Below are 25,757 nucleotides of genomic sequence, written 5' to 3'. Positions count from 1 at the left end.
CTGCTAATGTGTGAAAGTAATGATTTTGATTGACATTGTCTGGAAGAATTGAATGTTCTTTACACATTATTGTAAAGTTTGCATCAAGATCAATTCTACAATTTACTTAAATATGCAAGAAAGAAAGAGTATCAAGGGCTTGACGTGGATCCTGCATCCATGTGAAAACAGGCAGAAAAATCTGAGATATCAAAAATATTCCTTGGCTTTAAGAGTGGCCATTGGGGTGGCCACCACGCACCACCTGTTGCTATATATATATATATATATATATATATATATATATATATATAAATAAATCATGCAGCACAGCACCAGCTGAGAATGTGAAAAAAAAGTTTATATTACCAATATATGAGTTTTTTAACATTGAAGAATGTTACATTATAACGTCTTGAATAGGAATCAAATAAACACAAAGAATAAAATATTTTACATTTGTACTCACTCAGTGTGAAACCTGGGCCTGTTTGGATGAACACAGAGCTGATATCCTGGCAGGAATCGATGAAAGACACACACACACAGCTCTCAGTCTTTCTCTGTTTTTAGTTTTAGTAGCAGTCAGGCTGGAAAAGCTCACCTCACACTGTTTAAAGTTTAAGGCACACTTTCCCACTCATTCCATAATATTTCTATGACTTTTATGAAACTTTATAGAATATATTCGTTTTAAATAATCTTTCAAGGAACTGGAAAATGCATTTTCAATTTCAGAAAAATTCCCTGTTTTTTCCTGACTGATGAACGTTGTCTGTCACAAATCGACCACAGGGAAATTAAATCCCGACACACTGTTCTTGCATCTACCCCCTCTCCCATGTGCACATAAAAGTTTTAACTAATGTTTTTCACTTCATTATTGCTTGCTTGTTTTAGCTTCTTTACCTACCTTTGTACGATGATTCCTGGCAGTGTCCAAAGATGACCCACATGCCAGTTTATCTAATCCAGCTGAATAGTATCCAATTGAAGTGATGAAGTACAAGTATTTTCAGTCAGGACTGAGTTACACCAAAGTCTATTTAAAGCAAGTGCAACAGTATCTTGCTGGCAATGACCTCTATAAATGTGGTGAAACAAGAAGAACATTGAAATTCTGTCAAAATCCATTTAAAAAAAGTGAATTAACCATGAGAAGTTGATCTGCTTGATCTGATTAATTGGACTTTAATTGCATGTTGAAACATCTTTTGTGCAATGTGATTCAACCTATATAATACTGACCAAGAAAATATTGCAACATAAATATGACAACACCCTCCAGTCAGATTCACTTCATCATCTGGTCCTTCTCCTTTGTCGATGACATTGTTCTCTTCTATGCAGACAAACTATGTCTCATTCCAAGGCTGCTCAAGCACGCTTTCAGCTACCCATGCCATGTCCTGTCAAAATTAGCAGTCACTCACCCTGGTATGACAGATGAGTTTAAGGAGGAGGCTAGACTGCATCAGGGATCAGCTCTGAGCCCCTTTCTCTCTGCAATAGTGATGAATAGGCCGACAGATGAGGTCAAACTGGAATTCCCCGTGGAGTATGATGTTTGCACATGACGCCATCTGCATTGGAAACAGGGAGCAGGTGGAAGAACATTGTTGTGGAAAATAATAGAGCCAACACCAGCGGAACATGTTTGTTGTGTCTTGTGGCCACCTGCTTTTGAACAGAGAACCTCTCACTTGTACATGAGGATTCTCCCTGAAGCCAAAGCAAGACGACCTTGACTGATACGTTTGTCCAGCACAGAAGTCCCTCTTTGTTTAATTTTTTTTGCACTCTCTTACACACTACAAGACTGTTCTGTTGGAGTTATGTTCTCTCACCAAGTTGCTGAAAATCCCACAACAATACTTAAAAAGGCAGAGGCAAGTGCTGGAAAGGAGAGGAAAGGAGAGGAAAGGAGATGAGCCTAAGTTAAGACGGAAGATATGTGCATTAATGAGAAGGATAGAGTGGGAAGATTCAAGCTACAGGGAGAAGAAATAGCGAGGGTAGAGCATTTTCAATTGAGCAATTTAACTTTCAACGCACCTTAAGCCTACTGTAAATATCTAAAATGCTGTGACATAACGTGCAGCTTCCAATACTTTCCAGCCTTGACCTTTTGCTATTTCAAAAAGAAACAGTGAGATGGCTGAAAATGGTGATTCATTACTCTCAATATTACATCAGTCATTAGTATCAAATATGGGCAGTCCGTCCCGGGGGCGGAATGGGATCTTCAGAACTGAGATCCAATAAATGACACATTTTCAGAGTCTGTGTTCAACTTTATATCATTTAACACTTTGATAGGAGCTAATTGTATAATCTGTACACCAATGCTTTCAGAATGCTGACTGAAATTTGTAGAAAATCCATTTAAGAGTGGCAAGGGTGGCTTAAAGGGATCATTCAGCCGCGGTGGTCCGCTTTTCAATAACAAGCTCAATTTATGCATTCTTTTATCGGGAAAAATTATATTTGCTTGCGTTTCCTATTTTGTCAAGAATTAGCGAAAAATGCGATTTGAAAACCACCTCCCGAAAACACGGGATCACGGCAATCCCCGATCACAATTTTTCCATTCAAAGTCATTCTAAATATGTCGCAAACATCCACACTTGGGTGCCTGCTGCCTCCGGGGACTTAGCAAAACTTGAGAATAGCTTAATGTCCAAAATATAAACTTTTGGGCTCGTGTGTGCATTCTTGCGCTTGTCTGCTTCAACCTGTGTAATGGAAAGCAATTGGCACATAATTTTTTTTTTATGGAGATGATCAAGTTTATTATCAATAAATCTAAAATATTGCGCAGAATGCTTTTATACAGAGGTTGAAGTGGACAAAAATAGTTATGTGCATTTGAATTTTGGTGAATATTGTTTTCTATGGTTATATAAACCTGGAACCCAACATTAGCTTATGCACAATATTTTCAAAATCACGCAAGCATATGTTCCATGTGCAGTCCACCTCACACACACTGATAACACAAAAGGTACCTGCTTGCAAATCCAAACTGGTTTACCAAATGGCTCCGCTTTTGTCTGTCTACACAGCCGATGTACAATCATTTATTACACTCAAGTGTGAAAATTTTTTTTAATGAGATTTTTCAAAAATACTCATACTCAACTTTTTAGTGACAGTAAAATAAATAAATAAATAACTTACACATTCAAGTTAATCCATTAATACTGGTTAAACATTACCTTGTGAGAGATTCATATTAAAGTAAATTTAAAGAAAAGAAAAAAGTCAATGGAAATAAACTTGTAGACCAGTTTTAAAGCGTTAATCCAAAAATCACTGGTTAGCATATCCAAGGGCTACTTTGAATTTTTTCATTTCACACTAAGCCAATTTATCATGTGTAGGGGAAGATATGTGAGGCTATATTTATTTATTTATTTGTTGTACCGTCTAGTTGGGAAAAAAAAGAGTTAGGTAATAAAGCTAAATATCAATGATTTTTCAAGTTTTTGACATGGCCGGTGGTCCTACCAAATGATGACTGATTGGTTGAAAATAAGGAAGTGAGAGATGAGAACAAACTTCTGTTCTCCTGCCTTGCCCGTCAGTGTAGAAGATATGTACCATAGGACTATGTAAGCAAATGACCTGAGCGGGCACAATGTTATTTTAGTCTGTGCCAGCCACTAAAAATTAATCTGATTACTCTTGAGTACTGTTTATTTACTCAAGCATATTTTATTTATATACTGTTGTGCATATTATTTGGGAAATTGTCCGTGTTCTTATATAGCATAATGTGACCAAGTAGAGATAAATTTATTTTTTATGATACATTGATACAGTCTTTTAACTCTGCTTGATTTTTCTCTAAAAAATGCACCATTGATGATTTTAAATCAGAAATATCAAAAATATTCTCATGGGGGAGCATGCATCCCTCGAGGGGTTGCCTACTGCTCAACCTTTCACTACTTACATGGCTGCATTACCGTCAGGAAAACAAAAACTACAATCTGAATCGTGTGAAACAATAGCAATAAAAGGTTACTCAATGCAAGCTCAGTGAGAGTCGCACACTTATTTTAGCAGCTATATGTGTCGGCAAAGTACAGAAGAAAAGCAGTGGTGGCTTTGCAGTATGTGTGTGTGTGTGTGTGTGTGCATGTGTACATTACGTGTGCATGTTTTACCAGTGCCAAACATAAGTACTTAGCCATTAATTCTCTGTGAATGAATCCTACCACTGAATATAGTTTGCTGTGCAGCTGCCCAGCTGGTCTTGTCAAATCCTTTTTTTAGTGGCAGACCTCTCAACACCACAGCACAAATGTTTTCTAGAGCTCTTTATCCTGGGGGGATAGAGTTACATATGCACAAGCATATGTGAGGACTTCGACACACGATGCACATTCAACCAACATGGTCATGAGTCTAGTCATTGAACTTGGAAAACATACAATGGTTCTTCATTCAAAATAAAGAGACGCACTGACAGGATGACACTACTGCTAAACATTCATACATGGAGGCTGCCTGATTATTCCCAGTGGACTTTAGAGGAGGTGCTCTGTCTGTCTGTCTGTCTGCATAGCTTTCTCTCTCTCCCTCTCTCGCTCCCCGTTTCTCTCTCTCTCTCAAAAACCAGGGGTCAAATACTTTATGTTTGACAGTTGTGTATGACAGCGGGACACACATTTGATTTCCACGACAGCTCCTTTTCTTTGCTTTGGACACCCCACGAGTTTCTTGATGGTTTTGGTCTATAAGTCTATTTTAGTTTTTAACATTTTTAAAACACCTACTTGTCCCCATTTTTTGCCTGGCTGTTTGACAAGAGCAGGGTCAACCAAGAATGTCTGTCTCGCAAAACTCTTCCAGTGGCTTTGAAGCCATTTTCTCGACTCTCCAGGTAGGAATCCACAGCGCAACTGCGCATTATGATACTGTAGAGCATCAAACAAGTATTCTTTATATGATAGGTGTTATTTAGTAGGAGATGAGATTTATAAAGGCATTATTACATTTTCATACAACCTTTACTTTTTTTTTTTAAGCTTGTTTACATTGAGGATGGGCTGGTTAGCGCACTCGCCTCGCAGTTCAAATCAGCAATGTTGCATGTTCTTCTCCTGCATGTGTGGGTCTTCAGCAGGTACTCCGGTATCTTCCACATTTGAAAAACATGCATGGTAGGTTAATTGATGACACTAAACTGTCCATGGGTGTGAATGTGAGTGCGAACAGTTGTATATTTGTGCACTGTTTATTGGCTGGTATCCAGTTCTGGATGTGTTCCACTCCTCTTGTCCCAAGTTATCTGCATTGGAAAGGCTCCAGTGCACCCTCGTCCCTTGTGAGGATAAGCGATACAGAGAATCAAATGATGTGTGCTCTATTGACTTTGACAATGTCTTCTCTTTAGCCCATCCAATTTCAGTGATCCTTTGACAGGAAAGGTTTGTTCGCATGTCAGTTTTCACGCTCACAAACATTCCACCATCTCAATTTAAATGAAAATAAAAATTTATATCACAAACATGAGAAAGGAAGTGATGTATTACTTTACTATTTATGCAGGGCGTGTGTTTCGAACATTTAAATAAAGTAATATTCAAATTAAAAGTGAAATAAAAATATGCATTGACCTATGACAATGAAGAAAATAGAAACACAAATTAAAAATATGTCAGACTAACACATACTCAAAATGGGGTATGAGGAAGTAATTTATCTTGTCATACCATTACATAAAATTTTACATTTCTGATCATATTCAGTACAGTATTCATAAAACAAATCCATAAATAAAGATAAATGATGATTACTACGATTAGACAATAGTTTCTAAATATGTAGACAACAACTGCAAGTTTATAAATATTGGAAACAGTTTCTTGTCATCCCTCCTGAAAACTGAGTGAGCACGCATGAACAAAGCAATATTTCACATTCGATCTGATGTCGTGTATTGGTAAATTACACACGAAAGACAGGCTGGGTGTGCTTCTGACACCCTGAACTGGTTGCCAGCCAATCGCAGGGCACACAGAGACGAACAACCATCCGCGCTCACACTCATACCTAGGGGCAATTTAGAGTGTTCAATCGGCCTGCCATTGCATGTTTTTGGAATGCGGGAGGAAACCGGAGTACCCAGAGGAAACCCATGCAGGCACGGGGAGAACATGCAAACTCCACACAGGATGGCCGGAGCCGGGATTGAACCCACGCCCGATGCTGTCTCTCACTGTGAGGCCATCATGCTAACCAGTCGGGCCACCGTGGCGTCTATTTAATATAATACATATATTTTTGATAGAATTGTACTAAAGTATTCTTTTTTTACATATTCATATAATACTTGTTTTAATATTTCCTATATTTATATTCTGGTTTTTTTTTTTTACATGTTTTTTTAAAGATTTTTTGAACCATTATATTTACCATATTGTCATGACCATTAAGGCGAACTTAAAAGTCCCAAAGCTCACCCAAAATAGACAGGGTAGCTTAGTGTACAGACTGAGACCTTGGATCTGAACACGTGTCATTCCCTTGAGCAATGCACATGACCAACTGGGGGCTTTTCACAGTGCATGCTAGCGCCACATGTTGGTGAAATCTAAGACTGCACTGCACTGCACTGCACTGCAGAAGTGACTGAGAGAGATACATTGAGTGAACACTTCTGTTGGTGTGTTTGAGACAGTCAGTTGACAACAGGCCAGTAGGTACGTGTGGGAGAAAGCTGGATAATAAGGCAGTTGTCCACAATGTCAAAGCCTGTCTTTTTATTAATATTATGGCAAGCAAGAAACTTCACAGATTATACTTCAGACACTGGAGAAAATAAACAAATAAATTAAATAAACACACTCTCCCCAAAGCACACCACTCACATCATCTCTCTAACCAGCCTTCTGATTGGCTGAGGCTGAAAGACTCCCAGAATGCTTTGCATCACTTATTTTGTGTGAATTTGATTTCTTTGTTCCTTGTTTTGGTTGTTTCATTCTTTGCTAGTATGCGGCTCAGTTGATATTGGATGATAGTTTTGGTTTGGATTTAAAACCGTGACTGTAAGTAGTATGGTGCCGAGGACATACATCCCCTGACATAGTGTGATCAGATACAGTGGCAACATATCTAATCTATTGCTGGTTGCATTGTCAAAAAAGCTGTCTAAGCACCAGCGGGACTGCGAATGATGGTACTGGCTCTATTTAGCCCTTTCAAAGATGCTTTTCTCAAAATGCATACTAGCATCCATGCATGTATTGTTTAGTGCTGAGGCATGACTTAATTTATCTGCGTCCTTTAATAATGTGCGCCCTTTGTATGTGCTTAATACAGTAAAAGCACACACAACTGAGTCTGCGCTCTTCAATACTGCACAACTATGATTGTGAAAATATGGTATGTTTCTTTTTAAAATAGTCATAAATTCATCATCTTCCTGTGATGGTATTAAAAGATCGTAGTTTTGTGTTTTTTGGTTTAATTTTTTTTTCTTCAACCCAGTTGTTGACGGTATCTATAGTAGACCCTGGTCTTTTGTATAGGCCTTCCTGTGTGAACCTGTTGTATCCCACCTACAGCCAAAAAACGGCTGGGAAAGGCTCCATGAATGCTTCTATGAACAGCTCCACACCACCGCCATTCTTATTTTCTCAGTTTTTCCAGATCATTTCATAACCTTCAAGTTTAAAATTCATGTCCTTTACATTGTTAATCCAAATTTGGGAGGTTGCAACGATAATGATGTGATGGTTCGGTGAACCGTGTGGAGGGAAAATAGGACCCAAGAGCAACCGGGGTGAGGAGAAGAGGTTTTATTGAGAAGGGAGGCGGAGAAGCAGCGAGATCGGAACCCGGGAAGGGGGGGCTGGAGGTGGAGCGGCGCGGCGAGTCCGGCGAGGCTGCGGAAGCGGCGATCGGCGGGCTGGTGGCGAGGCAGCGGGAGCGGGACGCTGGAGGTGGACCGGGAACGAGACAGCGGGAGTGACGGGAGGCAGGCAGGCAGGCGGCGTAGCGGAGGGAGCGCGGACGAGATGATCGGCGTCGTGGGGGAGACCCAGACGAGGCGGCGGAAGCGGGACGCGGCAGGCAAGCAGGGTCGGAGCGGGCAGGGCGCAGGCGGTGATCAGGAACTCGGAGGTAGGCAGCGGGAGCACTGGCTCGGACGGGCACTGGACGGCTGGACGGGGAACACGAAAGTCCAGGAGACAAACAGACGTGAGCGTCAAGGCGATCAGGCGAGAGCGAAGCAAGCGAAGTCATGAGCCAATACCACGTTAGGTCACGGGATAATCCGGTGTCTGGCTCCTGGCGAGGCTGGGTCTTATACCGGTGGTGATTGCCGCTGATGAGCAGCAGCTGCGCAGGAGCCGACGCCTTCTCAAGCCGGAGGCGTGCCTGGCTGGAAACTGCCGGAGACCTGAAAACAATAACAACTCGCCAGGCCCCCCAAACCCGTACCACCACAGTACCCCCCCCTCAACGGACGCCTCCTGGCGTCCTACCCGGCTTGTCCGGGTGTGAGGCGTAGAATTCCCTGATCGGGGAATCGTTCAGGAAGAGCTTGTGAGGGATCCAAGAGCGCTCTTCTGGGCCATAACCTTCCCAGTCTACAAGATACTGGAACCCTCTTCCCCGGCGCCTCACGTCCAACACCTTGGACACCGTAAATGCCGGGTGATCGTCGATCATCAGGGGGGGTGGAGGGGAGACGGTCTGAGGGCTCAGAGGGCTGGAGGAAACAGGCTTGAGGAGAGAGACGTGAAATGTGGGATGAATCTTTAGGGAGTCGGGAAGCTTGAGCCTGACGGAGCACGGGTTATTATCTTGGTGATGGGGAAGGGGCCAATGTATCGAGGGGACAGCTTACGTGAATCAGTCAGCAGGGGAAGGTCGCGAGACGAGAGCCAGACCATCTGGCCGGGCTTGTATTCTGGAGCCGGAGTTCGATGGCGGTCGGCTAGGCGCTTGTTCCGCTGCGCCGAACGGGTGAGGGAAGCCTCTACCTCGGCCCAGACTCCCTTGACCCGACGGTGGTGCTCCTTGGCGGAGGGAACCGCCACCGCATGCTCCTGTTCTCTGAATAAGGGGGGTTGGTAGCCGAGGCAGGCCATGAAGGGAGACATACCTGTGGAGGCGCAGGAGAGGGAGTTGTGGGCGTGCTCAATCCACGGCAGAGCCTCGCTCCATGACACCGGGTTACGGGCCACCACGCACCGCAGCGCCGCCTCCAGGTCTTGGTTGGCCTGCTCGGTCTGCCCGTTGTTCTGGGGATGGTACCCAGAGGAGAGACTGGCCGTAGCGCCCACCGCCTTGCAAAATTCTTTCCAGACCTGTGACGAGAACTGGGGACCTCTGTCGGAGACTATGTCCGACGGGATGCCGTGGAGTCGGAAGACGTGCTGGGTGAGAAGTTTGGCTGTCTCCAGTGCGGTGGGCAACTTGGAAAAGGGAACGTAGTGCACACTCTTGGAGAAGCGGTCGATGATGGTGAGTATGACAGTGTGTCCATCGGATGGGGGGAGGCCTGTGACAAAATCCACGGCGATGTGGAACCAGGGACGGCTCGGGATAGGCAGGGGACGGAGGAGACCCGCCGGGGCTGAGTGAGAAGCCTTCCCTCGAGCACAAACCGAACATGCCAGTACGAACTCTCGCTTGTCCTTGGCCATGCTGGGCCACCAGAAGTGTTCTTGGATGAACCGGAGGGTGCGAGTAACGCCCGGATGGCATGTGAGCGAGGACGAGTGCCCCCACTGGAGAACCTGGGACCGCACGGCGTCAGGGACATACAGACGGTCGGAGGGGCCCGGCCGGGGATCGGGTTGCTTCCGTTGAGCCTCTCTCACCGTGTGCTCGATCTCCCAGACGGCCGCTCCCAGGAGGTACGAGGGCGGCAGGATGGGTTCCGGTGTGTCTGGACTGGCGGGAGGCGAGAACATGCGGGAGAGGGCGTCAGCCTTGCCGTTGTTTGAGCCGGGTCGAAAGGAGAGGGAAAAGTTGTAGCGGCTCAGAAAGAGGTTCCAGCGAGCCTGGCGAGGGTTCATCCGCTTGGCGGACTGCAGGTAGGCAAGGTTCTTATGGTCCGTCCATACCAGAAAGGGAATCGAGGTGCCCTCCAGCCAATGTCGCCATTCCTGGAGAGCCCACACAACCGCCAGCAGTTCGCGATTTCCGACGTCGTAGTTCCTCTCCGCTGGGGACAGGCGTCGGGAGAAGAAGGCACAGGGGTGAATCTTTTGTGTTTTGGGATCCCGTTGAGAGAGAACGGCCCCTGCTCCGGTGTCGGAATCGTCCACCTCGACGATGAACTGATGTGAAGGATCGGGATGTTTAAGCACCGGAGCGCTAGTGAAGGCTTCCTTGAGATGATCGAAAGCTCGGGACGCCGCCGGGGTCCACTGGAAGGGGGTGGAAGTGGAGGTGAGCGCGGTGAGAGGTCTGGCTACCTTGCTATAGTCGCGGATAAAGCGGCGGTAGAAATTGGCGAAGCCCAAGAAGCGCTGAAGCTCTTTGCGGGTGGCGGGCGTGGGCCACTCCACCACCGCCCGGATCTTGGCGGGATCTGGCTGGAGTTGGACCTGAGCGATGATGTATCCCAAGAAGTGCACCGAAGGGACATGGAACTCGCACTTCTCGGGCTTGACAAACATGCGGTTTTCGAGGAGCCGCTGTAGCACCAAACGGACGTGTCGACGATGATCCTGGAGTGTTCTGGAGAAGATGAGAATGTCCTCCAGGTATACGAAAACGAAGCGGTTCAGCATGTCGCAGAGAATATCGGTCATTAAGGCTTGGAAAACAGCCGGGGCGTTCGTGAGCCCGAATGGCATTACAAGATACTCGAAGTGGCCCAGGGGGGTGTTGAAGGCCGTCTTCCATTCGTCGCCTTCACGAATACGGACCAAATGATAGGCGTTCCTGAGGTCCAGCTTGGAGAAGATCTGGGCCTCACAGAGGGGCTCGAACGAAGGGTCAATGAGGGGAAGCGAGGTCTTGTTTTTCACGGTTATTTGGTTCAGGGCCTTGAAGTCAATGCAGGAGCGAAGGGAGGAGTCCTTCTTCTTTACGAAGAAAAAGCCAGCTCCCAGGGGAGAAGAGGAGGGCCGAATGAGACCGGCGGCAAGGGAGTCACGGATGTATGTCTCCATTGCTTCTTTTTCCGGTCGGGAGATGTTGTACAGACGGCTGTTGGGAAGGGGAGCCCCGGGGAAAAGGTCGATGGCGCAGTCGTAGGGTCGATGGGGAGGAAGGGTGCGGGCGAGGTCCTTACTGAAAACCTGAGCGAGGTCATGGTAGTCGGAGGGCGCCGAGGAAAGGTCTGGGGGAGTAGGAGCGGGGGTCGGAGACGAGGGAGCCGGGTCCGCGGAGCGCAGGCACTGCGAGTGGCAGAATTCGCTCCAACCTGTGATGGAGCACCTCCTCCAGTCGATGGAGGGGTTGTGCGTCTGGAGCCACGGAAACCCTAGGACCAGGGGAACTTGGGGTGAATGAATGAGGAGCAGCTGGATGGACTCCCGGTGGTTTCCTGAGACGATGAGGGTGAGGGAAGTGGTCTGCTGGAAGACCTGGGCGATGAGGTGGCCATCCAGCGCCACCACTCGCCGGGGGGAAGGGAGAGTTTCCAGGGAAACTCATAGTCGGCGAGCCAGGGCTAAGTCCATGAAATTCCCATCTGCTCCAGAGTCGACCAGGACGGAGACTGTGAGGGACTGGTGTTGCCACAAGATTCGAGCGGCCATTGACATGCGAGGGGAAGAGCCTGTAGCAGACGCGACAAGGCTCGCCGATGGGCTCTTGGTCAGCGACGAGCCTGATCTTTTGGCTTGACCGGACAGGTAGCGAGGTAATGTCCGGAGTTGCCACAGTAGAGGCAAAGCTGGTTAGCCAGGCGTCTCTGGCGTTCCTGGGCGTCCAGACGTGTTCTACCCAATTGCATGGGCTCCTCCTGACCAGTGGGAAGCTGTGCCGAACCGGGCGGGCTGGCTTCGGCGAGGGGCGCGGCGGGACGTGCGGCCGGCCTGGCCGTCCTCCGCAACCGGTCGGCCTGACGCTCTCGTAGTCGACCTTGATGGCGAGGGCGATTAAATCCTCGAGGGTGGAGGTCTCGTCGCAGACGGCCAACTCGTCCTTAAGAGAGTCGGTCAGCCCGTTGAGGAAAACCTCGCGGAGAGCGGGCTCGTTCCAACCGCTCTCGTGAGACAAGATGCGGAACTCTATTGAAAAATCGGCTGCGGATCGGGAGCCTTGCCGGAGAGCGAGCAGCCTTCGGGTCGCCTCGCGTCCCCTGACGGGGTGATCGAAAACGCGCCGCAGTTCTCGGCAAAAGTCGGGGTAGGAGGACATCGCAGGCGACGAAGCCTCCCACAAGGCCGTAGCCCATTTCGCGGCGCGGCCGCGGAGCAGATTGACCATATAGGCAATCCGGGCTCGGTCGGAAGGGTAACTGAGGGGTTGCAGGTCGAATACCAGCGAGGTACTGAGAAGGAAATGGCTGCATGAACCTAAGTCCCCATAGAAAGGCTCCGGCGTGGGGAAATGAGGTTCCCTACTGCCCGGAGGAAGCGTCGCGGGAGTAGGGGGGACCGGGGGAGCGCCACCGGGGGAATCGGAGGAGGAAGAGAGAGAGCTAACCTGGTTGGAGAGGTGCGTGAGTTGGTGGTGGAGTGCCTGGACGGAGTCCATGAACTCCTGCAACATCCTCTCATGGCACCCTAGCTGTCTTCCCTGGAGGGAGAGAGCCTCCTTGAGGGGATCCGGGGTCGCTGGGTCCATTGTTGAGGCCGGATTATACTGTGATGGTTCGGTGAACCGTGTGGAGGGAAAATAGGACCCAAGAGCAACCGGGGTGAGGAGAAGAGGTTTTATTGAGAAGGGAGGCAGAGAAGCAGCGAGATCGGAACCCGGGAAGGGGGTGCTGGTGGTGGAGCGGCGTGGCGAGTCCGGCGAGGCTGCGGAAGCGGCAATCGGCGGGCTGGTGGCGAGGCAGCGGGAGCGGGACGCTGGAGGTGGACCGGGAACGAGACAGCGGGAGCGACGGGAGGCAGGCAGGCAGGCGGCGTAGCGGAGGGAGCGCGGACGAGATGATCGGCGTCGTGGGGGAGACGCAGACGAGGCGCCGGAAGCGGGAAGCGGCAGGCAGGCAGGGTCGGAGCGGGCATGGCGCAGGCGGTGATCGGGAACTCGGAGGTAGGCAGCGGGAGCACTGGCTCGGACGGGTACTGGACGGGGAACACGAAAGTACAGGAGACAGATCAGGCGAGAGCGAAGCAAGCGAAGTCATGAGCCAATACCACGTTAGGTCACGGGATAATCCGGCGTCTGGCTCCTGGCGAGGCTGGGTCTTATACCGGTGGTGATTGCCGCTGATGAGCAGCAGGTGCGCAGGAGCCGACGCCTTCTCAAGCCGGAGGCGTGCCTGGCTGGAAACTGCCGGAGACCTGAAAACAATAACAACTCGCCGAACCACCACAAATGAATGGTTGCAAAAGTTGTCCAAGGTAATTCTGGATATGGTGGAAATTTGAATACAAGCTTCTACAATTGAATCATATTTTTTAATAAGTAATTCTTCAGAGATGAGCATTTCATCCCAGGGACGAAACACAAACGTCCATCGGTCCTGGACGGACGCCCATTTCAGGGACGGAGGAAGGAAAGTATTTTTTTTTTTAAAAGGACTAAGCAAGGCCGGAAGTGGGTTTTCGTCCGTCCCTTAATTGCCCCTAAAGGAGTCAACACAGCTGGGCACTTGACCCTTTATTGCCGGTTAGTTCCCTGCCCGTGATCTAGGTACTGTTTCAGCCTCGACCCTCCGGGCTTATTCATAAAAATTGTCAGCCCCAAACCCCAACTGAGAGCGAGCAATCAAGAGCAAGTGAAAGAGCGAGAGCGAGGGAGAGACTGTGAGAGTGAGAACAAATGAGTGAGAAAGAGTGAGTGAGCGAGAGGAACAAGCGAGAGAGTCACAAGTTGCAAAACCACTGAAGAGATCCACATGGACAAAATAAGGCAGCTTAAGTTATGTTTACTTTGAGCAAAGGGACGAAGTACAATAAATACAGCCCTTTCTACAGTGCGACCCCAGTCCGACTTCATCTGTGAATTTGCCTCGTGTGACAGTCGGAGAAAGGTTCCGGTTCGCTGTGTAACGAGAGCTGCGTTCAGCATCATTTGGGGAAAAAAAGCTGTTTATAATATAGATAATTGCCCATTCAATAACGCGGAGACTCGCGGCTAATCTATGTACAAATCGGATTTTATGAATACGTTTACCTATTGTGGCTTTTAATTAGGTGTGTTTTGTAGTCCAGTAAGTGGATGCAAAATGGAAATTAGCCAGCTAATGATCTTTAATTAATGTTTATAAATTATGAAACCTCTGCTGTTAGCCACTTGTCATGCATGGACGTTTTTTGTTGTTGTTGTGGTATATTTTGTTATTGACGTGTGGGTCTGGCTCAGCTTCCCTCCAAACAGGTTGCAGAGCATGGCAGAATTGGTGATGGAAAAAACTTCTCCGACACAGCCATTTTGGTTAGAAAGAGATTTTATTCTCGTCACATGCTGATGTAAAAAAAAGTCTCCCCAAAAAGAAAAAGGGAAAAGGTTTCCCCTTCTCTCCGGCCTTCCCTTCTTATAGGGAATGGCCACACCGGACATGAATATCTAATTTTACCTTGTTGCATATGCATTCTCATTGTACTAGTCTTCGATTTTGCCCCCAAAGCCCCCTACGGTGAGAGCAGACGTAGTTGCCCTTTGAAGTGGCCTTCTGGTGCCATCCTGACTTCTACTACCACCTTGATTGCTCCACACTTAAATACTGGTCAAGCCTTTTTGTCCTCCTGGGCAATACCTCGTTTACATTGGAATTTCAATACAAAGGGTGGTCACTTCTTTAGTCTCCAATTCCCTCATAGTTATTTAAAGATAATTACTAAAATGTTCATAATAGTGGATATAAAAATACACTACATTGTTGTTGGGTTTTTTTTGTGGGGGGGGCAGCTGAGTTTTGGGAATGAATGCCGAAGCAGGTCCCATGTCGACACGTTAAACTTTAACAAAACAATACAACAACTTTCTAAACGGTCGAACTGTCTTCCAAGAAAATGCAAATTGTAAAAGGGAGTGTTAGGAAGTGCTTGTCAAAGAAGGGCAGAAAGATATGTGCTATGCTGCTTCTCGCGTTGTGTAACCATTCAGATTTGGTGAATCACTCAAGGCAAGGTAGGCACTGATAATCTTTGGGATTATATTTCATTGAAATTCAGAAAAACAAAGTAATGCAGTCAACTCCACGAGTATCCAAATGATCCCTATGCAGCATTGCAGACTTTTGGCAACTGGTTTTTTCTTACCATTGAATCTTAATTCACTGTTTCCTGTCAGCTGCCACAGGCAGAATCATGCAGACAAGCATGACAAAATGTGACCCAATGTTAAGATAACAACCTAGTTTGTTGGTGAATATTGAACAGCCATTTTACAAAATATGGAGGGACCTCCCACTAAATTCAAACAGCGAGTTGGCGGTGTTGGAATTTAGTCACCAAGCAAATGCTAATTACTAAGGAATACACGTTTAATTAACAAAACCTATTTAATGCATGTTCCTTTGTATATCCATGAAGGAAAATGTTCAAATAAAGACTAAACAACTGATCCAAATTTGTTCCGATATTCTCTTCAATTCTCTGGAGTTCAGGAAATAGTACAAGTCACATATCTGGGCTATGTTTTTTATCCTTGCGAGGACACGCACCCAAGATTAATGTCACCAAGAAGAAGTGCTCCTAAAATGCAGCCCTCACAATGTGTAGCGTCCCTCACACTTTTTGCGTTCTTGTTTTCAGAAATTGAAAAAAGAAAAAAAGGCAGGACTCTAAAGCACAGTCCAAGGCAAGATGCTTTTAACTAAAGGTTTATTTACAGAAAAAAACGCAAGACTGACAAAGTTCAACTAATGACGCTGGTAAAACATTTATCAGGAAATAAACGAGGGGAAATAAAAATGCTTGCAGAAAACAAGGTTCAAGGCACAGTAAAAACAAAAAAATCGCTTGTTTCAAAAGAACAAGATAATTCAATTCGCTTATGTATTAAACAGAAACAAATAGCAAAAATGATGAAAGTACTTGCAGCTATAATATGAGACAATACGGGAAAAACATTATGTCTAGTTATTCAACACTTGGATACAATGATTGTGAGCAACGTGAATAATCCAACACTGTGTGGTCGGCAAGCAAGTCCTTGAATAGTCCATGGTAATTGACTTGAGATGAGCCACAGGTGCGTGGCTGGAAGGCACGCCTCCCAGAACGACTGCCGGAGGGTAACGCCCACACTCCAGATGGGCAGACAACAAAACAGAGACATGACAACACGAGACAGTTTTTTTTTTTTTCGATCTTATGTCATGTCAGTTGAAATCGTTCTTCCTTTCTCCTTTCATCTCACGGGTTCAAGGTCTGGTCCCACGAATGATCCCCGTCTGGTGCCACGACCCAGTGCTCGATGACAGCTGGGATAAACTCCAGCACGTCCTACCCTTGTGAGGATAAGCAGCTTAGATAAGAAATGGATGGAATTAAACTCAAAATAAAATAAAAATTAGCTAAAATCAAAATTAAAAACATATAATAAATCTGATAGCGAGCAGAGCCAGATTAAGCTTCAATAAAATGTGAGTTTAGTTTAATATGTCATTATCCACACCGCTTATTCTGCACAGCGGGGGTGCTCACACTTTTCCATGCGAGCTACTTATAAAATGACCTAGGCAAAATGATCTACCTACTATAAAAATGCAAATTTATTTATATATATATATATACAGTGAACCCTCGCTACTTCGCGGTTCACCTTTCGCGGGTTCAGTGCTTCGCGGGTCTAAAAAATATTCGGGGGCATTGTAGTTTCGTCGAGCGGCACGACGGGGCGCTGGAGCGGTTAGACGGCCGGCGTGCGCCGAAGAAGAGCGTGGGCGAAGAGGAGAGTGGACGAAGAAGAGCACGTTCCCCCGGGCACAATCCGGGGCGACGTTTCGCGCGGTTCGGACCGTACGAGGGCTCCGGAGCTCCGTGCGTGACAGTTACGCCGAATAGGAGCACCTTCCCCGGGCACGGGCGGTGTCAAGCGGCCCCTAAGTTTAACCGAATGGAAGCTCCGGAGGAGGAGGGCATGCTCGCGTCACAGTTAAGTCGAAGAGGAGCACCTCCCGCCCGGGCACGGGCGGTGTCAAGCGGCCCCTAAGTTTAACCAAATGGAAGCTCGGGAGGAGGAGGGCATGCTCGCGTCACAGTTAAGCCGAAGAGGAGCACCTTCCCCAGGCACGGGCGGTTCCAAGCGGCCCCTAAGTTTAACCGAATGGAAGCTCCGGAGGAGGAGGGCATGCTCGCGTCACAGTTAAGCCGAAGAGGAGCACCTTCCCCGGGCACGGGTGGTGCCAAGCGGCCCCTAAGTTTAACCGAATGGAAGCTCCGGGGGAGGAGGGCGGGCGTGTGTCACAGTTAAGCCGAATAGGAGCACCTTCCGCCCGGGGCACGGGCGGGGCGAAATGAAACCGAGTTCAACCGAACGGAGACAAGCTTCGGGGGAGCAGGTCCGGCGTGCGTGACAATTAAGCCGGAGAGGAGCACCTCTTCCGCCCGGGCACGAGCGGAGCGCGAGGCTGTCAGTTATGAATGAATAAATAAATAAATGAAGAATGCCACCTTTCATTTCACAGGGCACACCGGACGGCGTACCAGCAGGTAAAAGTCAAAGTAATTAAATAAATACAAAAAGAAGTAATTGAATAAATACAAAAATAATGGCTGGGGAATAAAAAAATAATAAGTTTTAATAATAATTTATTTTTTTTGTTATAACATGAATTTCACTCTCTCTCTTTCTACCCGTATATATATATATATATATATATATATTTTTTTTTTTTTGTAAGCATTTTTGAAGGTGCGCCGCTACTTCGCACTTTTTTTTTTTTAAGCATTTTTGAAGGTGCGCCGCTACTTCGCGGATTTTCAGTTTTCGCGGGTGGTCTCGGTCCCCATTAACCGCGATAACCGAGGGTTCACTGTATATATATATATATACTTTACTTTACTATATATACTTTACTGTGATGAAACCAGTATATTTTGTTTTTTTAAGTAGGCTCCCGATCTCAAGTGGACCGCTCTTTCCAGTACTTTGGAAAGGGTTGGTAATATTGATATGGGCCTATAATTTTGCATTTCATTTATGTTCTCAGACTTATATACTGGTATTATTTTTGACACCGGGAGGCACGGTGGCCGAATGGTTAGCACGATGGCCTCACAGTGAGAGGCAGCATCGGGCGTGGGTTCGATCCCGGCTCCGGCTATCCTGTGTGGAGTTTGCATGTTCTCCCCGTGCTTGCGTGGGTTTCCTCCGGGTACTCCGGTTTCCTCCCACATTCTAAAAACATGCATGACAGGCCGATTGAACACTCTAAATTGCCCCTAGATATGAGTGTGAGTGCGGATGGTTGTTCGTCTCTCTGTGCCCTGCAATTGGCTGGCAACCAGTTCAGGGTGTCCCCCGCCTACTGCCCGAAGATAGCAGGGATAGGCTCCAGCACCCCCGCAACCCTAGTGAGGAGAAGCGGTACAGAAGATGGATGGATGGATGGATTTTTGACACCTTCATTTGCTTTGGAACAACGCCGAGCTGGAGAGATAAATTTATTATATGAGCAAGTGGCTCAGCTATCACATGCACAATGGTTTTAAGAATCTTACTACTAATACCATCAGCGCCAGTTGTGTGTGAACATTTCATCTAGTTTATAATATCGGTTATTTCTATTTTACAAGTAGGAGTAAAATAGCATGAATTGGGGTAATTCTTTTTTAGATAATATTTGTAATTTGACCCTCCTGTTGTCGAAATTTGTTGAGATAGATTTTTTCCAACAGAGGCAAAAAAATTGTTAAAATTGTCTGGTAAATTATCTGCCTTTGTCGTTTTATTTGATTGGGTCTGCATTACGGCGTCAGGGAAAACTGGTGATTTTGCATTTCGGCCAATTACCTCATTCAGCACCTTCCAAGATTTCTTGTGATCGCTGGAAGCATTTTTAAATCGGTCAGAAAAATAGTTTTGCTTACTAACTCGTATTAGATTTGTTAATTTGTTTTTATATCTTGTGTATTTGCATTTATTTATATTATTTGGACTTTTTTAATACTGATTGTAAAGTTTAGTCTTCTTTTGAATAGACCGTAGAATTCCTTTTGTAATCCAGGGATTTTTCATTTCATTTCGTTTTATTATCCTTTCTGTAATAGTTTCATTAATAGAAGCTCTAATTTCATGAATTAGGTAGTCAAATGCCTTGTTTGGATCATTAGAACAATAAATAGCATCCCCGTTTTTTGTTTGGAGATGCTGAGTTAGGGTTTTAAGGGTTTTGTCAGTTAGAATCTGGACTATTCTCTTGGTACATGGAACAAGTGGCCTTTTGTTCCAGTTCATAAGAAACACAATGGGAAAATGATCTGTTATATCTGAATATAATACACTGGATTTAACTCCAGAGTTTTGTATATTGGTAATAATGTTGTCAATAATGGGCCTACTTTTCTCTGTAACTCGCGTATATTTATCAATAGTTGCATAAAAAGATGAGGAGAAGAGAATATTTTGAAAATCCATTCCTATTGTATCCCTATTTGATATGTTGATATTAAAGTCTCCCATAATAATGCAGTTTTTATTTGTCTGATTTAGAAGATGGAGAAGACTTTCAAGGTGAGCTCTAAATGTACCATAGTCAGAATTGGGTGGCCGGTATATTGCTCCGATAATGAGACTTTTCCCATTTGCCATTTTTATTTCAAGAAATAATGAATCAGAGCAACCATCATCAACAGTCATATCATTTCGCACTTTTACTGAAGAAACAAGAAACAAAACCAGCTCATCATGTTGTTTTTTTTAAGACTTCGTATATTTAGGTGCATGACTGAAAATAAAAAATCATTTTGTTTTAGATCTTCAGGGTTATAGTATTCACAGGTACAATTTATAGCGTCTTGATGGTACTGTTCAAATTTATTATACTCTCTACTACAATTTATATCAATTAATCCCATATCTTTTTTGTACCCCATTCAGAACATTATAATTAATTGAGCCTAGGACCATGCTATTATTTATTTGAGCATATATACTCTCCATATATTGTGTTGCCATATAACAAGGAAAGTTTAGCCCATATTTTACAATATCACAGTACAATCAGTTCTGAGGGGCAAATGAGCACTCAACACCGGTGACAATATTCACAGCACAATATGTACATTGAGATTCATGTTAACTGTACTATTTGAACTACATGGACAATTAGGACCACAACTAATTAGCATTGTATACAGAAATACATGCTCATGTTTATTTTATTTTGTGTACAGAAACCACACACACCCACGCGCACACACACACACGCAAGCAAATGAAACAAAAACACAGTATTGTGATTTTATTTTTGAGTTTTGTTTTTGTTTATTACAATATTGTGTGTTTTTCTACAATATTGTGAGACTTATTTTTACCGTCCCCCCAATATCATCTTATCTTGGGGTTCATATCCTGATATTATCGTATTGTGGCATTTGTATATGGATACATCCCATTTATTAGTAGTTTTAGAATTTGGGTAATACTCGTGTCCAAGAAAGGAGCTGTCCCTGTTCTTTTATTCGGTTGAGAACTTAGGGCTAGGGTTGCGTCACATCAAGAGTGCGCTCTGCTAAAGTCTCCTCTGCACTGGAAGCTTTGGTGCCTTATGACATCAATCGCGGAAGTGCTGCATGTATACAGTCCAGTTTTAGTCAGGCACTCATGTTAAAACGCTTGAAAAATGCATCTGATGTCTCCAATGTTTTTGTGATGTCCATATCAAATACAATAATGACAAAATTCTATTAACATCTTTTAAGTGAGCCTTCTTTATAAAACCTCATGTGCTGTTACTCACATTTTTAGCAAAATCCTTACAGACGCCTATCCAACTCCACACTGTTTGTCTCTCATGCACATTTTTGTCAAAGTAAGCAGCCTGTTTGGCCACGAGATTTACTCACCTTAAAAGCGTGTTTTGTGATCAGAATGGTGCTTTTCTTTCTTTCTTCAGAATTCTGGGGATGCCGAGAGCACCTTGAGTGTTCTCAATATCTTGGATGAACTTCTGTCTGTAGGTGAGCATGGAAATAAATAAAATGACCCCCTCTAAGCATGTGAAATGCATACATAAAAAAATAATAATTCAAATCTTAGCTGTATTGGCATTTTGCATTTTCATCACATACAAAAATTTATAGTCATGCAATGTTGTATAAAATCCTTGGGACTTGATCAATTCTTACAAACTTGGGTTGATTTTATCCATGTCAAAAATCTCTATTCAATGCTATATATTTTTTGTAACATACCTATATTGGGTAACTTATCATTTCAGGTTTTGGACAGGTGTAATACTGGTAGAGCCACTGTGTTATGTCTGATGTTGCACACCATGGTCCAAACACACTTGTCACTAAGGGCGGGCCATAGGGGGCCGTGCCCGCCCAACAAGATGCTTGGTTGTCTGTTTAGACTGTTGAGGCGCGTCACTGTACGATAAGTGAGGAAGGACATACTGTATTATATTAGTGTCGACAACTAAACAGCCAATTGAATTGTTTCATAAATGTTTAAACGAGTCAACAAACTCTTTGGATATTCCAAAATGAAGATATATTTTTTTCTCCATTTTTCTTTTCATTCTGCAACACCCACTAAACCTAAGCGATATGTCCGCCATATTTGATGTGGCTATTGAATGCGCCATAAAATCATCAAATAATATTCATACATTTGAGTTAGAATGACATCATGTGATCAACAGCGATGGTTGAGTTCAATCTCAAGGAGCAAGCGAACGAGACATTTTCACTGTTATTTTTGCTTTTCCACTACCAATATGGCAGCGCCGTTGAGGTACTCGAAGGGCGTCTTTGTAGATGCATTGTAAATGTCTTTGATCATTCTTACTTGCGGTGGTCGCATAATGGCACCATTCAAGCAACAGAGCTACACGAATATATGGAGGAAAGTCAGTGCTGTCTGTTTGGTGTTAATAATAATTAGAAAATTTAAAAAAACGAAAACAAAAAAACCCTAATTAATCAGGCTGACAGTCAGCTGAGTGTATTGTGGCAGACAGACGCTCGCATATGACGTCATGTCATGCTGCAGTCTCTTCTCTCATTCCCAAAATAATAACAAATGGAAACGGGACAGGTCGTATGTTCCTTTTGTGCATTTTCACTTAATTTATCCATCCATCCATTATATATATTATTTGGTCTGCAGGCAATGTTACACCCTGTTTGCCAGCCAGTCGCAAGGCATACAAACAATCAACCATCCACACTCGCAATCACACTCAGGGACAATTTAGTGTGTTCAATTTACCGAGCATTTATGTTTTTGGAATGTGGGAGGAAATCGGAGTACCCTGAGAAAAGACATGCTGGCATGAGGAAAACAAACTCAACACAAGAAGGAGCCCAGATGCCCTGGAACTCTACAATGAGGCGGACGTGCTAACCGGTGTTCTGCCAAAAGTCCTACCCGTACAAATCGTCCTACCGGAGGCTGATTTGACAGCCCGATCTGTCAAAATGTCCTACCCATGCGAAACTTCCTACCAGAAGCTAATTTGTCAGCAAAGTACTACCGTGTGCTTTTAGATCGTCTTGTTTACATGCAGAATTAAAATATTTTTTTTAGTAAAATACACGTAGACATAAGCAGGTAGGACATCCTGACAGTTTAATATATATAACTTTTACTGGCGATATCAAACGAGTGTGGCATACATACTGCGTGAGAAATGTGCTCAACACATGTCAGTGTATTTTGAGGCAGTGAAAAATTCTTATAAGACTCAATGAAAATAAAAATATTAAGTAGTCCCCATTTTTAATCGAACAAATGACAGGTAGGACAAAAAGATCCAAACTTCCCACGAAATCACTGCGCGCGCATGCACTAGGCATTGGTAGGACGTCTCGATGGGTAGGAAGGAATTTCAGAACACCTGTCTTCCACAGTGACGCCCCATTTACGTCAAAAGAATATTGGAATGGAAACCCTATTATGTATTAACATCACTCGACATTATTAATAGCCGCAAGATGCAGTCCTGCAGCCAATAATAATAATAAGCTGGGACCTAGCAAATCACTTAAAAGCCAAAGAAGGGGTCACCTGTCGGCAACCACACCGCATCTGCTGAGTATAGTAAGATACAATATTGATACATGTCTTTGCAGCACTAATCCAAGACAATGCAGGAAAATAGGTTCATTTATAATGATGTTTTAAATGACGTAGCAGCTCGGAAAGCAAGGATGATTATTTTTGTTTTATTTTTCAACCGTTTACACTATTTACATTCATTTTTGCACTTCATATGTAAAATGTTTTAGCTGTATGATTAGTTATGGTTTCTAATCCAAGACATTTATTTGAGTCCCAATGCCCAAAAAAATGTAAAATTTTAAAGTACTCAAGCTTAAGTTTACAGTATATACTTGATCATTTTTGTGATATTCATTTTCTTTATTTCACCTGCCATTTCGTTCTTTTAATTTCACAGAATGATTATCACATTCATAAATTTTGGTGATGTTATGGCTCGGAGGCTGACTGCATTGTCAGACATTGTGATGCTAAGGTCAAAAATAAAAAAAAAAAGGAAAAAAAAAAACCTAGGGCAAACAAGATAACTGCACTTATAAATAAATAAATAACACCAGTCCAAAACAACAAGGATCAAAGTAACCACAAGGAAAACGGACTTGGACGATAAATGAACAGCAACTCGACATGACAGAGGACAATGAGGACTGAAGAAAGCAGGGAAATAATTACAAACAAGTTGACGAGACAATGAGGAACACCTGGACAAGACACAAAGAGTTGGGGGGGGGGGCTGATTAGCTAACACAAGGGCCCTGAATGACAAGCACAGGTGGACCCAATAACCTAACAAGGCAGACAGAAGGACACAATAAATAAATGAAACTAAATACTAAACCAAAACCAAAGTCGACCTGGACAGATCATGACAGACATCTGGGATTGGTGGCATAGTGAACGAGTGGATATCACTTCTGCCTCACATTCCTGAGGTTTTGTGTTGAAACTTTGGCTCCAGCCTTCATTTGTAAATTTCTCCTTGTGCTTGCCTGGGTTTCCTCTGGGGACTCCTGCATCCTCACAAGTCCCCCATGACTCTTGTGATTGGACTGCACCAGTGCAAGGTGGACCCCGCCTCTTGCCCAAATATACAGCTGTTCTACTCTCAAGCTTCAGAAGCGTTTGCAGCAGCATAAAGCACATTTAAAAGAAGGTGACTTGTAGGGTACATATGTGCACAAAATCTATGGCTGGTATTGCTCGTAAGGTTCATTGTTGTTTTGTTTTCATATTTTAAATTCCTGCAAGTAGAGCACCAGTGCCCATTTAACCATCACCATTTGTTTCAGGTACAGATCGTCGTATTCACTACATGATCAGTAAAGGTGGAAGCGAAGCCTTGCTGAATGCGCTGATCAAAAACGGCAGTAGGTCCAGTCCCGACTACACCATTCTGTTGCCCATACTATACCTGGTGGCCAAAGTTGGATGTAAAGGTAACCACATTCATAAGAAAAAACAGCGGACTCCCACCTGCACTATTAGCAGAGGTTAGAGACAGACCTTGACAGAATCGTTATTGATGTTCCCCTAACAGTGATCACTTGCCTACAACAGTTTAAACCATACATATACAATAACATAACACTTTAATACTCTTAAAAACATCTTGAAAGATTGCTGTACCCACTAAAATAGATTTTAGTAATTACCTTACAGCTAAGTAATCAGATACTTGTTACTGTTACTGATACAGTTACTGTTGTTCCCTTTCCCAAACAGCTTGATTCAACAACAACACAAACTGGCGGTGATAGATAGGTTTAGCAATGATCCACAGAGCTGTTATTATGTATTGCAGTGGTTTTTCATGTCACGCTTAGTCCTAGTTTGGCCGTGAGCCAAAGCAGCCGCAGCAGAGAGGGACACCACCATTTTATCTAGCCTCCTGCCGCGCTAACAGTCAATCACGAATCTGTCACGGCTGCTGTAAGATTTGTGATTGGACGAAGGAATGAGGGGCTGGGAAATGAGCAAGTGTTATTAAAAGGATGTAAAAACCTTACTGACTCCATTCCCATTCGTACAGGCTCGCTAATGACCTTTTGTCCTCACAAGGTTCGCTGGGGTGCTGTAGCCTATCCCAGCTATCTTCGGCAGTAGGCGGCGTTTACCCTGAACTGGTCGCCAGGTGAGGGGGGCATTAGAAAAATAATAGCGTTCATCTCGCCATCCTCCCCCTGATGAACTCTGTATAGCAAGCGGGAAAGTGTAAGCTGTGCAGGAGCTATCGACAATGTAGATATAGTTGTTTATATCTGCCTGCCATGTCACTGAAAAATGGATCCAAACTAATCAGGCGAAGCTTCTTCATGCAACCAGATAATGACCCAATACACACAGCGAACACAACAAAAGACTTGATCACGGAGAAAAAGTGGAAGACTGGCCAAGTCAATCACCAGACCTAAACCCAATAGAGCTTGTATTGGAGAAAAGAATGAAGGGAGAAATTCACAGCAAGCAAGAACTAAGAGAGGGTATTGCAAAGGCCCCGA

The 25,757-nt window shown here is 44.6% G+C and overlaps 1 protein-coding gene across 1 annotated transcript; it reads left to right on the top strand.

Moving 5' to 3' along the window:
• The first annotated feature begins 4,648 nt into the window (after window positions 1–4,648).
• On the top strand, window positions 4,649–24,986 carry LOC148335896 (cytosolic carboxypeptidase 4-like). The gene is made up of 4 exons (XM_088298985.1): window positions 4,649–4,870; window positions 21,146–21,209; window positions 24,549–24,695; window positions 24,982–24,986. Exons 1-4 carry the CDS (start codon window positions 4,814–4,816, stop codon window positions 24,984–24,986), a joined length of 273 nt encoding a protein of 90 aa, XP_088155111.1. The 5' UTR covers window positions 4,649–4,813.
• Window positions 24,987–25,757: the final 771 nt, after the last annotated feature.

This window comes from Idiotropiscis lumnitzeri, chromosome 6 (genome assembly GCF_059441095.1).
Source record: "Idiotropiscis lumnitzeri isolate Australia: NSW breed Sydney's pygmy pipehorse chromosome 6, RoL_Ilum_1.0, whole genome shotgun sequence".
NCBI classification, from domain to species: Eukaryota; Metazoa; Chordata; class Actinopteri; order Syngnathiformes; family Syngnathidae; genus Idiotropiscis; species Idiotropiscis lumnitzeri.
Note: the sequence above shows the minus strand (reverse complement) of the source record. Positions and strands in the feature narration are given on the sequence as shown.

What these genes read in the sequence shown, in the direction of transcription:
- LOC148335896 (XM_088298985.1), top strand. Translation starts at nt 4,814, where the DNA reads ATGTCTGTCTCGCAAAACTCTTCCAGTGGCTTTGAAGCCATTTTCTCG. An exon ending in CCATTTTCTCGACTCTCCAG is followed by an intron (nt 4,871 to 21,145) that starts GTAGGAATCCAC and finishes TTCTTTCTTCAG; the next exon opens with AATTCTGGGGATGCCGAGAG. An exon ending in GGATGAACTTCTGTCTGTAG is followed by an intron (nt 21,210 to 24,548) that starts GTGAGCATGGAA and finishes CATTTGTTTCAG; the next exon opens with GTACAGATCGTCGTATTCAC.